Genomic DNA, 13,568 nt, shown 5'->3' with positions numbered 1-13,568 from the left:
CAATCCACCAAGAATCACTTGGATCTAGCCGATTTCCACATAAACAAACTAAGATCCATCACAGATCTAAACATTTACATGATGTAAAGGATTGAAAGAATGAATTTCAACTTTCTTTCAACTCTTTTACACTCAATGCTTTCAAACCGGTAGAAACGAAACTTAAGCCAACTCACTAATCATTCTAATGTTTGTGTGGTTCAAGATTCGGATTCTATCTACGAGGTTCACCGACTTCGGGTTAAACGTTAAACTACCGTTCCGAACCGTTCACCGGCCGGACTTGGGCGATTCCTGTCCGAGCAGGAGAAACAAGTAAGAACGAAGGTTCCATGCTTCAGCTCGTTGTCAAAATACCTCGATATAACGTCAAACAAACAGAACAGTCAAGTGTTAGACGAACAGGCCGACCAGGTCAGGATGCTGACCGATCGAACAGGCTGTTTGAACGAACAGCCCAACCAATCGGACATGTCTGCCGATCGACCAGGCCAGCCGATCGGCTAGCACATGGCCCCACACTTTGACAATTTCAGAAAGTATAGTATTGAACGAGGTGATGACTCGGTCGAACGAGCTGTTCGACAACATTACTCACCGGATCATGAGATACTATGCTTCGACCCTTAATCGATTTTCAACTCGTTCGACGTATTGAAGTGCCACCCGATCGAACATGATGTCCGATCAGGTGACACCCAGCTGAGGACTCACTATCGAAGTGTCTAACCGATCGGTTAAGTCGGCCGATCGAACAGACCTTTCGATCGATCGACCTGAAAGGTAAGAACACTTCAGTGTTCTCAAATACTACAACAGAAACTTCAAAAGGACAAGCCGTCATACACAAACATATCCTTCTCAAAGGAAGAAACAATCCACTTGAACAGACCAACCGATCGAGCCTACCGGCCGATCGAATACGCTGTCCGAATGGACTGTCTAACCGAAAGAACAACCCGTTCGATTGAACCTACCGTTCGATCGACCAGGCTGTTCGACCCATCATCACTTGTTTCCATTTTACGCGTTACTCATCGTTATGCTATCGAACTATTCAGGCTAACCTTACCCTCAAGCGCTCCCTTCAATCCATCAATCAATCGCTGTGAGTATACTCGAACCCTTTTTGCTTTAGCACTTTTGGGTGTTACATACGTTACTTATCTAAAACACAATCGAACACACTACTCAATTACTTTAAACGCTAACCGATTATGCATGTATTACGTGACTAAATGAATGCTTGTTGATTGTGTTTACACGTGGAATGATGTCTACCTGCCTTAATGACGTAGTACTATAGTTTGGACTCAGCACCCATTCACACGGGGGTTGTCAAGGACAATTACTTGCATGGATTACGGTGGTAATCATGTATTGCGAACTGTCTCGGACAGTCAACCCGCAGTCATTGGTATCGATAGATCCATGTCGATAATTAACATGCTTCGTTTTCCTCTATGTAAGTGCTGGTTATGCGTAAACTATTTCTAACTCTATATGCTATATCAAACTTGTATGCTCACCTTTACATTTCATGTATTGACTTTATTTTAACGTATGTGACAGGCAATTAGGATGCTTTTCTGCTAGGAAGGCGAGCTAGGAATAAGCGTCTAGAGCATAGTTTTCTGTAGATCTTGCAGATCGAGTCTCTAGAAGCAATTAAACAATATTTATTTTATTTTATTTAAATCTGAGTTGTCGGAACAGAATTACTTGACTAGTTGTTATCTGTAATAATTTATTGTATTATTTGGGGTACGGTATGGGACGTATCATTTAACTAAATAGTATTGATAGTTGTTGTGGAAACTTCTGAACAATCTGTTTCGCTCAGTGCCATGCCCCAATGATTCCCCCATCGGTTGGGGTGTGACAGATACACATTGTATAAATACACATACACATACAAATCCATAAATAAAAATACATAGACAAATGAATACCTGTATCATGCATACATTCACATTAACATAAACCCAAATTAACAATCTAACACAATTGAGTAACAATTTTAACTTTAATTAACAAATTTAAAAAGTCAAGGTTTTATGCCTTTCACATAGTGGTGTAGTAGCGATAGTGGCGTGGAAACTAGTGGCATGGGCGTAACATAGTAGGGGCAAGCGGGGGCGACCGACCCACCAAACTTTTCGTTCAGTATTGGAGAGTGTGTAGTTTTCGTATAGAAATTTTTGGGTATACACGTTTTTGACCCCCCGGTCGGAAAATCTCAAGCTTCGCCACTGGCTAGCGGCGGTATACGTGGTAGCGATGGTGTACATGATAACGATGGTGTGGTAATGGTGGTGCACGTGGAGGTGGCAGTGTGTTACGTAGAGAGAAAGATGGAGTGGCGCTAGGTTGAAAAAAGAACAAAGAAGATTGAGTTGCAAAGGTTCTATTAACCCTAGTTTTTCTTACAAAATAGTTCGCCGAAACTCCATCAGTAGCTATATAAAAACTGAATGTTGAATTTCTTGGAAATTCATCAAGTATTGACGAATTTCCAGGGAAAAATTGGCCTTCAATGAGCCTTATCATATGTTTCTCATCAATCTGCTTTTGTTGTACAAAGTTACATTATTTCATAGCATGTCATTTATTATATAATGTGTTGGTGCACTTGTGTCTGTACTTTGTCTGTATTCGGTCACGATGTAAACGATGTCCGTGTCAGTCCTGTAAGTTGACCAAGTCAACCGTCCTCCTGGTTTGACTTGGCCAAACAATCAGATATTGGTTGTAACTTGTCTGTCTCGAAGGATGAGTGATCGAAGGATAATGTAGATCCTTCGATCTCATCGAAAGATATGCTACGAAAGTTATTGTTAGACTTCGAAGGATATGCAATCCTTCGAAGTATTTGAAGATCTTTCGATGGCTTTGTGATCGATAGATGATCCTTCGTGACATCTATCGGATCCTTCGGTCAGACATGCTGGGCTGGGTATATATATACCCATGCAGTGTATGTTAGAAGATAGAGATGCACACATAGAGAGTTGAGAGCATTCTGTCCGAAACACACACACACATAGTGAGAGTTTGCAAGTTAGATTTGTAAACATTGTGCTTGTAACCGAAACCTTCATACGTATTAATACAGTGGTGTTAATCGGTGAACCCTTGTGTGTTTGTCTTTCTACTTGCTTCATCCCGGTTTGCTTACTAGCTTGGATTCCGCACTCGCTAGTGGGTTTGTATAACAAGGTTTAGGTTCGTCATCCTCAGATGTGAGTGACAAGGATGAATCACTTGATGAAACGAAAGGAGTAGAAATTCCAATTGAGAATCATATTCTTTGTGATCCTCCTACTCCTGCCGTGCAACCTTTTGTCAAGCAAGTGATAGATCCTGTCAAAGCTGTCAAAGATGTCGGGAATGACAAGGAAGGTATGTCTGCTGTTAAAGGTGATAATGTGTTGTATACTTTGGTCGGTGATAGTAAAATCTATTCAAACAAAGATTTTCCAATCAAAAATGTCAATCAATCCTTGATTGACAAAGTGTTTGAAGATACTACGAATAAATTTTTGGGAAAGACCATTCCAGGAGTTGTGGTAACACAATGTGATCCTGTTCCAAAATCAGAAATTAGAAAACAATTTGGAAACCAAAAGTCACCGACAAAGCAACAATCAATTGCTTTTAAGGGTAAACAACAACAACGAGCTCCAAAGCCAAAGGCTAAGGTTGAATCAACAGGAGCTCGTTACAAGAAGAAAGCAAAAGATGTTAAATTTGTAGCATCAAAAGGTACGGATAAAATTGAGACTTTTGAAAACAAATCAAACACTGATTTTGTACAACAAGTCAAGATTTTGAAACGTAACAGCGATAACAATTACACCCAACACACAAACGGGTGTGATGAAAGAGCAAGTACCTCAGGTTCTACAGGTTCGACATCTGCTAGTCGATCAAGTTCTCCTAAGTTTGTTGAAAGGAGAACTTGTTTCAAATGTGGGAAGTTTGGGCACATTATTAAAGACTGCACAAACTCGCCCAAACCAAATTTTGTTGAAAGAACCCCTTCTGAACAAGGTCACTCACAACGTCGTTCTGTTTTTCCAAAACATGATAAAAGAACTGTTAAAGAACAAGACACGAAACAACGACGTCATAACATCAAAGCGGTTGAAAAGGCTTTAAAATCTGAAGTCAAAACGGTTAAAAGAAAACCTAGTTTGTCACAACCATTAAAGTCAGAAATTGTACATAATACACAATCTGGTAAACAAAGACAAACTTGGAGATCTAAAAAGAGTGATAGTTCAGGGGGAGTTAATGTGTTTGAAAACCATCAACAGATCGAGCTCACGTTTCGAGATGCTCAGGGACGACCCAAGACCACTAAGGCTTGGGTCCCCATTCTCAACTGATGTTTTTATGACATGTGCAGGATGTTCTAGGAGGAACTATTAATAGTCACTGGATTGTTGATAGTGGAGCATCCAGGCACATGACTGGCGACTTACGGCTCCTATACGACGTGAGAAACATAAGAGGAGGGTATGCTGCTTTTGCGGGTGACAAAGGCGGATTCATCACTGGAGAGGGAAGTATCTCAAATGGCATCGTGTGCTTCGATAAGATCAATTATGTTAAGCAAATTGATCATAATCTTCTCAGTGTGTCGCAAATCTGCGATAAGAAATTCACCGTGCATTTTGATGATGCCGGCTGCTATGTGCTGAAACCTGGATTCAAAATTCCACAAGAATGGATTCTCTTATCGGCTCCGAGAGTTAATGATCTTTATATTCTCGACATGAGCCAAGCGATTACAACATCTGCACAAGTCACTTGCTTTGTCTCAAAAGCCACAGAAAAGGAGTCTATATCTTGGCACAGAAGAATGGGACACATTCACTTGAGAAAGATGAACCATTTGGTGAAAAATAATCTTGTGAATGGTGTGCCTGTGAGAAGTTTTCATTTACAAGATATCTGTGTCTCGTGCCAAAAAGGGAAGCAAACAAAGAAGTCTCACCCTTTGAAGAAAATCAACACTGTCAGCATGCCTCTCGAACGTCTTCATATGGATCTTTTTGGACCTATGAAGCACAAAACAACATTCGGAGATGCTTATTGTCTAGTTGTTACCGAAGCGACAATGGAACCGAATTCAAGAATCAAGTTATGGATGAGTTTTGTACTTCTAAAGGCATTCTTCATGAGTACAGTTCTCGTTATACTCCACAACAAAATGGTGTCGCAGAGAGGAAGAATCGGACGATTATAGAAACTGCAAGAACAATGTTAGTAGAGTTAGAACTCCCTATTCAATTCTGGGGGGAGGCTGTATCGGCTGCATGCTACACGTTAAACAGAGTTCTTACAGTAAAGAGACATGGCAAGACTTGCTTCGAACTCCTTCAGAAAAGGAAACCGGATCTTTCTTACCTAGAACCGTTTGGTGCTCCATGTACTATGATTGAGCCGGATGGAAAGTTTGGTGCAAGAGCTATCGAGGGTTTCTTCCTTGGATATGCTACCCCGAATTTTCGTGTTTGGAATCTAGCTACCAAAAAGATCGAGCTTTGGAGTGAAGTGAGGGTTCAAAGGTACACGAGTCCTGTTAGGGCCCCGGGTGATCCGTGGATGTTCGATTATGATGGGCTATTTGACTCCTTTAATCTGCCAACCTTTGACGAAGAGTCAGCAGCGGCTAGGATGTTGTTGGAAAGTGACAACGCTGCTGTCTCGCCATTGGTTAGACCTATTGTTGTTGACCCTCAAGCTTCTTCGTCTGTCAACAATATGGTTCAAAAAGAGGTTTATGAAGATGCTGCTGATTATAATGATTCTTCTGAAGATGATGAATATCATGATGCAGCTGAAGGATCTTCGGCTCCAGCTGCTCCTGTTCAAGGTGCCTCTGGTGATACACCTCATATGCAGAATGTAGACACTGCTGAAGGGAATGCATCCACCTCTACCCACATTCCTAGTGTGGAGTTGGTTGTTGATCTTAATCTTACCAATTTGGGTATCAATGCACGTGTGCCAGAAAATCCTGAAATGAGGATTCATGATACCCACCCCCAGCAGAATATTATAGGAGATGTCCATCGCGGTGTGCAGACGCGTAATCAGCTGAGAAACAACCGGAATGCTGGTTTGTATTCAGCTATAAGAGAATCTGGTCAACAAAATGACTGGTCCTTCGCGTGTTACGTGTCACAAGAAGAACCAAAATCGTGGAAAGAAGCATTGAAAGACAGTGCTTGGGTTGAAGCCATGCAGGAAGAATTGCAGCAATTTCAAAAGCTTGGTGTTTGGAAGCTTGTTGAAAGACCTGAGAATTACAAGAAAATTGGCACTCGATGGGTCTTCAAATGCAAGAAAGACGACCGTGGAGTGGTTATTCGGAACAAAGCTCGTTTAGTCATTCAAGGTTTTCGTCAGATTGAAGGGATCGACTACAACGAAGTGTATGCACCTGTTGCACGTCTCGAAGCAATTCGAATCTTTCTAGCCTATGCGTCTTTCAAAGGATTCAAGGTTTATCAGATGGACGTCAAAAGTGCATTTCTACATGGTGTGGTTGAAGAAGAGGTATACGTCGAACAGCCTCCAGGTTTTGAAGATCCTGTCCATCCCGATCGGGTTTGGTTGCTCAACAAAGCTCTCTATGGTCTTCATCAAGCGCCACGAGCTTGGTATGCAACCTTATCTACATATCTGCTGGAGAACGGTTTTCGAAGAGGTCTTATCGATTGTACTCTCTTCATCAAAGAACAAGATGGAGATCTTCTTCTGGTTCAGGTATACGTTGATGATATTATTTTTGGTTCTACTAATGATGCTTTGTGTAGGAATTTCGAGCGCATTATGCAGGATATGTTCGAGATGAGTGCTATGGGGGAAATGACCTTCTTCTTGGGCCTACAAGTGCAACAAACTGAGTCTGGGATTTTCATCCATCAGACTAAATATGTTGGTGACATCTTGAGCCGGTTCCAGATGTCCGATGCAACGCCCATTGGTACCCCATTGCCAACTAATCACGGAATTACTCCAGACTTGAAGGGTGAAGCTGTTAGTCCTTCATACTACCGCGCAATGATCGGATCTCTTATGTACCTCACAGCATCAAGACCAGACATAATGTATCCAACGTGCCTGCTTGCCAGATATCAAGTCAACCCGAAGGCCTCACATCTTGCAGCTGTAAAAAGGATTTTTCGTTATTTGAAGGGTTACCCTGACACCGGTCTATGGTACCCTAGGGATAATAACTTTGACTTAGTCGCATTCAGTGATTCTGATCATGGCGGATGTAAAATCGACGGCAAATCCACAACGGCTGGATGTCAGTTTTTAGGAAATCGCCTAGTCACATGGCAGTGCAAGAAGCAGACGTGCGTTGCTACTTCAACATGCGAAGCTGAATACATTGCTGCCTCAAGTTGTTGCTCTCAAGTTCTTTGGATCCAACAACAATTGCGGGACTACGGTTTTGAATTCCTAACTACTCCTATTTACGTTGATAATTCTGCTGCTTTACAGATCACTAGAAATCCTGTGCAGCATTCAAAGACCAAACACATCGAAATCAAATATCACTTCATATGTGATTGCTTTGAGAAAAGGCTAATCGATGTTGTTAAGGTCCACACCGATGACCAACGTGCCGACTTATTTACCAAAGCATTTGACAAATCTAGATTTGACTTCTTATTATTGGTAAACGACATTAAGGTCAAGCAAGAGTAAACCAACATCGGAAAATCATTTTTGTAAATACCTTTGTGTTTTAAATTTGTCTTAGTTTATTGATTTTAGGGGGAGTAAATCCAAAAATCGGAAAATCCAAAAACATCGAAAAATTTCAAAAACACAAAAACAATAGAAAAACAAAAATGAGTATCCTGGAGAGCAAAAGAGAAAATGATAGTACATCAGTGGTCTATTCAAACCTCTTTAAACCTTAAATGAAAAACGATAAGCAGCTCTATATAAGATGTATTGGTAGGCTCACAATCATTTTAAAGTGTGCATGGTGATATAAATCTTAATCGACTGAAGACCAGGTGGGAACCATTCATTGGCATATGGTCTTAGTACCGAAATTTCGTTTGATAGATTGCCGAGGTTCTGAGATATTCGGTCTTTATGCTGCTTATCATCTGGGTATCATGGTTGTATCTTTTACCGAAAAATAACGGGGACGCAAGTCTAGATCTTCCATGATACTATACATACGTGTACATATTATATACTACATATTGCATTCGACCTCAATAAGTGATAAACAATCACATATCCAAACAAATAAGTGATAAAATATCACATTTATCCGGGAGTCAAGTTCGTCTCTCTGCTGTACGGAAGTACTGACCTGTTCACGGACTTGCTCCTGTGCCCTCATGCATATGAAAATCAAGTTCCTCATCAATAAGTGATAATATCACATAGGGCTTGTTTTCAAATCAAAATAAGTGAGTATCTCACATTTTATACGGTCAAACAGATGATAATCGGTATACTCACCGGTAAGATGAACTCTCGTGCATACCTTGATACGGGAATGTGTCGTGATGTGGATGAACACCGGTCGGTAAGTATAAATCATACCTCAACGTATCCCCTCGCCATGATTACATCTGATAAGTTGAGCTTAAGTGGACAACAATACCGATAATTGTTATAGGATGCTTTTCTTAATGTTAACTAACTGAACAACAAGAGTGTTTTGGCATGACCGTACACTGATATGATTCTCTTACCCTCGAAACTCGCAAAAAGAATGTCTGTATATATTTATTTACTGCTTTACTTTTATTATTTTAAACAGTTTCGTCGTTTGATGCATATCAGTACGACATTAGCGGTGATGTCGTTTGATAACACTCAAAGGATATTAAAATTGTTGCCTTTTAATTTATTCAAAAATACCAAAAAGATTTTAGGTGAGTTTTAATATAAACTTTATAAAAGCCAAAAAGATTTTATTTCTACTCTATTTTCGATCGTACGATGTTGGAGCTCAAGTCTTCGTTACCTGAAACCTGAACGAAAACCGAATTGACTAAATCTTCATAAACGGTCGAAATTTGTATGTTTTGAAAGTTAAAGACTAAAATTGACAAATTTATTAAACTTTCAAACTGTCGGACGGTGTTTGATAGTGACATGGTCATTCGTGTGTCATTTGTTTATGCTAACTATTCCAAGCAGTTGTTCTCATTACGCGTTTAGATTTCTTGCATGTGCAGATTCTAAAGGCAAGGAGAACATGGTCGATGACAAGCTTTGGAATGAAGTCACGACGTGAAGGCACTCAAGTGATGATAATGTTCAAGTTGCCGCTGGCCATCATCAACACCACAAGGATCTCACTTCATAAAGATCAAGTCATTCACGAGCATAACTCAAGGGGTAGCTTATGTTAAGGGGGAGTTTGTCAACACACTTCCTACATGATACGGGTAGTTTGTTGATACACTCTCTGCTTTCAAGACGTGAAGACTTTGAAGATCCTCCGACATTGAAGACTTGTAAGGACATTAGAGTCTTGAAGACATGAAGATCAAAGATGATCAAGATCAAGACAAATCTGCAAACATCGAAGATCGAGACAAAGCTACAGCCAAGGGGGAGTTTGTTGGTGCACTTGTGTCTGTACTTTGTCTGTATTCGGTCACGATGTAAACGATGTCCGTGTCAGTCCTGTAAGTTGACCAAGTCAACCGTCCTCCTGGTTTGACTTGGCCAAACAATCAGATATTGGTTGTAACTTGTCTGTCTCGAAGGATGAGTGATCGAAGGATAATGTAGATCCTTCGATCTCATCGAAAGATATGCTACGAAAGTTATTGTTGGACTTCGAAGGATATGCAATCCTTCGAAGTATTTGAAGATCTTTCGATGGCTTTGTGATCGATAGATGATCCTTCGTGACATCTATCGGATCCTTCGGTCAGACATGCTGGGCTGGGTATATATATACCCATGCAGTGTATGTTAGAAGATAGAGATGCACACATAGAGAGTTGAGAGCATTCTGTCCGAAACACACACACACATAGTGAGAGTTTGCAAGTTAGATTTGTAAACATTGTGCTTGTAACCGAAACCTTCATACGTATTAATACAGTGGTGTTAATCGGTGAACCCTTGTGTGTTTGTCTTTCTACTTGCTTCATCCCGGTTTGCTTACTAGCTTGGATTCCGCACTCGCTAGTGGGTTTGTATAACAAGGTTTAGGTTCGTCATCCTCCGAGAGGGACCTACATAATGCCAGTGTATCATCATTGAAACTCAACTTGGCCAACCAATTGTGATGATATAGTTGTCATGCATGAAGCAAAAACATATCTAAAATTTTTGAAACATTACAAATCAATTACATTACATGTTCAATGGCAAATTACACAAACTTATATTAGGTTATGACATTCGCATATATGACAAATTTTACCAATAAACAACATTAGATTTTCAAGACCACTATTAATGTTGGGTGTTTCGGGAGATTTGTCAAATGTTTGCTCCAAATTGGCCACCAACAAGCCTCATCGTATCTTATTGCAAATGCATTCACAAGTGCGTAGGGTTTTGTAAATGGGAGGTACCCCAAATATCACTTGAAACATTCATCTTCATTTTGCAAGGTGATTTACCATGCATTAACAAGTAAATCGCATACGGAAATGAGGTTTCAAGAACATCGTGTAGAGCTTTGTTTATTGACTGACACAACGACGGCCCCCTTTGGTATTAATCTAAATTGGATCTACGTCATATCTTGTTAACATAGGAGAATTGCCATGCATTAACTGTGTAAGCTCTGATAAACAAGAAGAATCCAGTCCCAAGTTTGCTGTGGTTTAATTCTAAGGGTGGAGGGTATGGTTAATCACTCTAGGGTGATTGAGTGAAATCCTACCCAATAACATTATGCCATGTCAACTCCCCATTCCACTCCCCATTTTGCACTCAATCAAGGGGTATGGTTAATCACTCTAGGGTGTTTGAGTAGGTTAAAAAAGAAAAAAATTGTGATTGGTTGAAAGGGGTTGAGACCCACCATTAAACCCCCCTCCCTCCTCTTCCCGCATCGGTGAATATACACCGAAAACATTCAAAATTTCGGTGACTCAAACAAGTGGGGGTGGTCACCGATCGGTGACTCCCACTCAATCACCCACTCACCGATTACTAATCCCTCCACCCTAAGATCACCAATTCCAACATGTTCATGAAACACTAGAGATATTTTCAAGGATGTTTGGATGGCAGACAAAAACAATAACGGAAATGGACAAACATTGTCCGGTACTTCTAGTTTAATTGATCTTGTTTTGCAATTAAAGGGAGAGTTAGTTTGTATTTGAGTGATCTTGGGTTGCAACTGAGGACAACTAGCTAGCTTGGTATTAATAGTTGAAAGCACCAAAGAATTCTTGATGGACTGATCGTCGTAATAGACCACCCGGGCAACCGCTTAAAACCTAGGTGGGATCCTTATCAGAAATCCAAACAACGATTACTGACAGTATATAGACGGACACCTGGCCCCACACCAATAATCACCTGAAAATATAAGTGGGAATCTTAAACGAAATCTAATTTCACTTAACCGACGGACTACCATGGGATGGTCGTCGGTAATGGTCTCCCACCAAACTAACGGAATTTTTACAAAGCTATTTTCATAAACGTTTTAACTTTTGTTCTGGGCGTTTCATCGATAATTACTGACGGAACTGTTGGTAATTCGCCATCGTTGATACTCATTTGTTTAGTAGTGATCTTAGAAGAAGCAAGGTTGCCCATAGGACATGAAAGGCAAGTTATGATTCATGTTGGCGGGTGCAAGAATCAAGGCATGTTAACATTACATATGTGTGCCATGTTTATGGATTCAAGCTGGTTCATTGCGCACCAAACAGGTGTGTGAAGATAGTGGGAAGTGGAAACAACTCTAGATTCAAAAGCTTACATCACTATTATGAACAATGATCCTATTACAAGTTAAAAAAGGTCATATATTACATAATTTCTTGTGGTACACTTCGGACATAATACAAAAAGAGAAAGACATGCATTTTATTTCATAATCCAGTAGAGTAAAATGACAAGTTAAAGTCCACTAGTTCCAATCAGCTTGGTTAGTCCAAAAGTTATGGCCATTGCCATCAACCCTCCCAACAGAACCCTGATAGAAGACTTCACAACAGGGGTACCTCCAAGTACAGACCCAATCCATCCGAAAATCACCAACGCCAAACTCACTGCTGCTACCACCACTCCCATCCTCACCTTATGGTCTCCTATGAAGGAAGCAGCAAGTAAAGGAACAATCGCGCCTATGGAAAATGCTAGAGCCGATGCGAGAGCTGCTTGCATAGGATTGGGCAGCTGCTCTCTCTCTTTGTCTTCCTTGTTTTCTGTCATTCTATTCTCTCTCTTCATTTGGGCTACTTCTATGTCTAGTTGAGTGTACACTGAAACAAATTCTCCTATAGCCATACTGCATGCACCCGCAACTAGACCCGCAAAGCCTGAAAGAATCATGGCTTTGGCGTCTTCTTTCACAGCTCCAATACCCATCATTAAAGAAGCAACTGAAACTAAGCCATCATTGGCTCCCAACACAGCTGCGCGGAGCCATTGTCCCCTTTGCGAGAAATCAAAGTCCTCCTCCGGAGACATTTGGTGCTGTTTTGAACCAGATTGGTTTTCAGAAATTGAAATAGATAAAGCATTTTGAATAGTTGCCATGAAGGTTAAAGAGGAGAATTAGTGTTAAGTACAAAGAAAGAATTGGGAATTAAGAGAACGAATTTAAAGTGGCCTGTGAAGATAAGTGTTCTCCCTAGAGGATATTTATAGAGAGGAACTACAAGCGACAGTTAAAAGGGCAATTAATCACTAATCACAAAATTTTGGTTGATGCAAATAAGATAATATTCAGGGCACACGCCTTTGATAGTGGAACTTGCACCTGAAAAGAACATGTAAAACCATATCAGTGAAATCGGTGAAGTTTTAAGAACATGTCCAATTATTGGTTATGTAACAGATGTTCGTCTGTGTAAATTTACGCCGATATGTCAAATCCTAATAAAATATTATATCATTCATGTAATATTTAAAAAGCATCTTTGTGATAACAAATTCACCTCCTTGGTTAACTCTGCTTTCTTTTCCATCCCTAAGAGCTACATAGTTATATTTCACACTTCTTTTAGAATATAAGTTCTGAATAAAATTTCTGTGGGTTTAACTAAAATTTTAAAATATAGCTTTCAATACATACTAATTATAGATAGTGTTAATTAGGAGACTGGGGGTGGGGAATATTTTCCCCGTGATAGAGATGTTTCACGCGTGGAACAAATAAAACTTCCACCGCCATCAACAATATTCACGAGTGATAGCCATGAGTTCGTGATAAAATCAACGAGTGATAGGGGTGTGAGTGATAAATGGATGTGAGAGGGTGTGAGGGTTTATTGTTGGGTGTTGTGAGTGATGACCATTGCCACTAAAAAAGGATGTGAGTGATGGAAAAATGGTTGTTGATGACATGGCGGAACTTGATT

The 13,568-nt window shown here is 40.3% G+C and overlaps 1 protein-coding gene across 1 annotated transcript; it reads right to left on the bottom strand.

Moving 5' to 3' along the window:
* Positions 1–12,009: 12,009 nt before the first annotated feature.
* Positions 12,010–12,792, bottom strand: LOC110892040 (vacuolar iron transporter homolog 1). The gene has a single exon (XM_022139419.2). It carries the CDS (start codon positions 12,742–12,744, stop codon positions 12,103–12,105), a length of 642 nt encoding a protein of 213 aa, XP_021995111.1. The 5' UTR covers positions 12,745–12,792; the 3' UTR covers positions 12,010–12,102.
* Between the last annotated feature and the right edge of the window lie 776 nt (positions 12,793–13,568).

This window comes from Helianthus annuus, chromosome 11, assembly GCF_002127325.2.
Source record: "Helianthus annuus cultivar XRQ/B chromosome 11, HanXRQr2.0-SUNRISE, whole genome shotgun sequence".
Classification (NCBI taxonomy): Eukaryota; Viridiplantae; Streptophyta; class Magnoliopsida; order Asterales; family Asteraceae; genus Helianthus; species Helianthus annuus.
The sequence above is the reverse complement of the archived record's forward strand: the minus strand, read 5'-3'. Positions and strand labels throughout refer to the sequence as shown.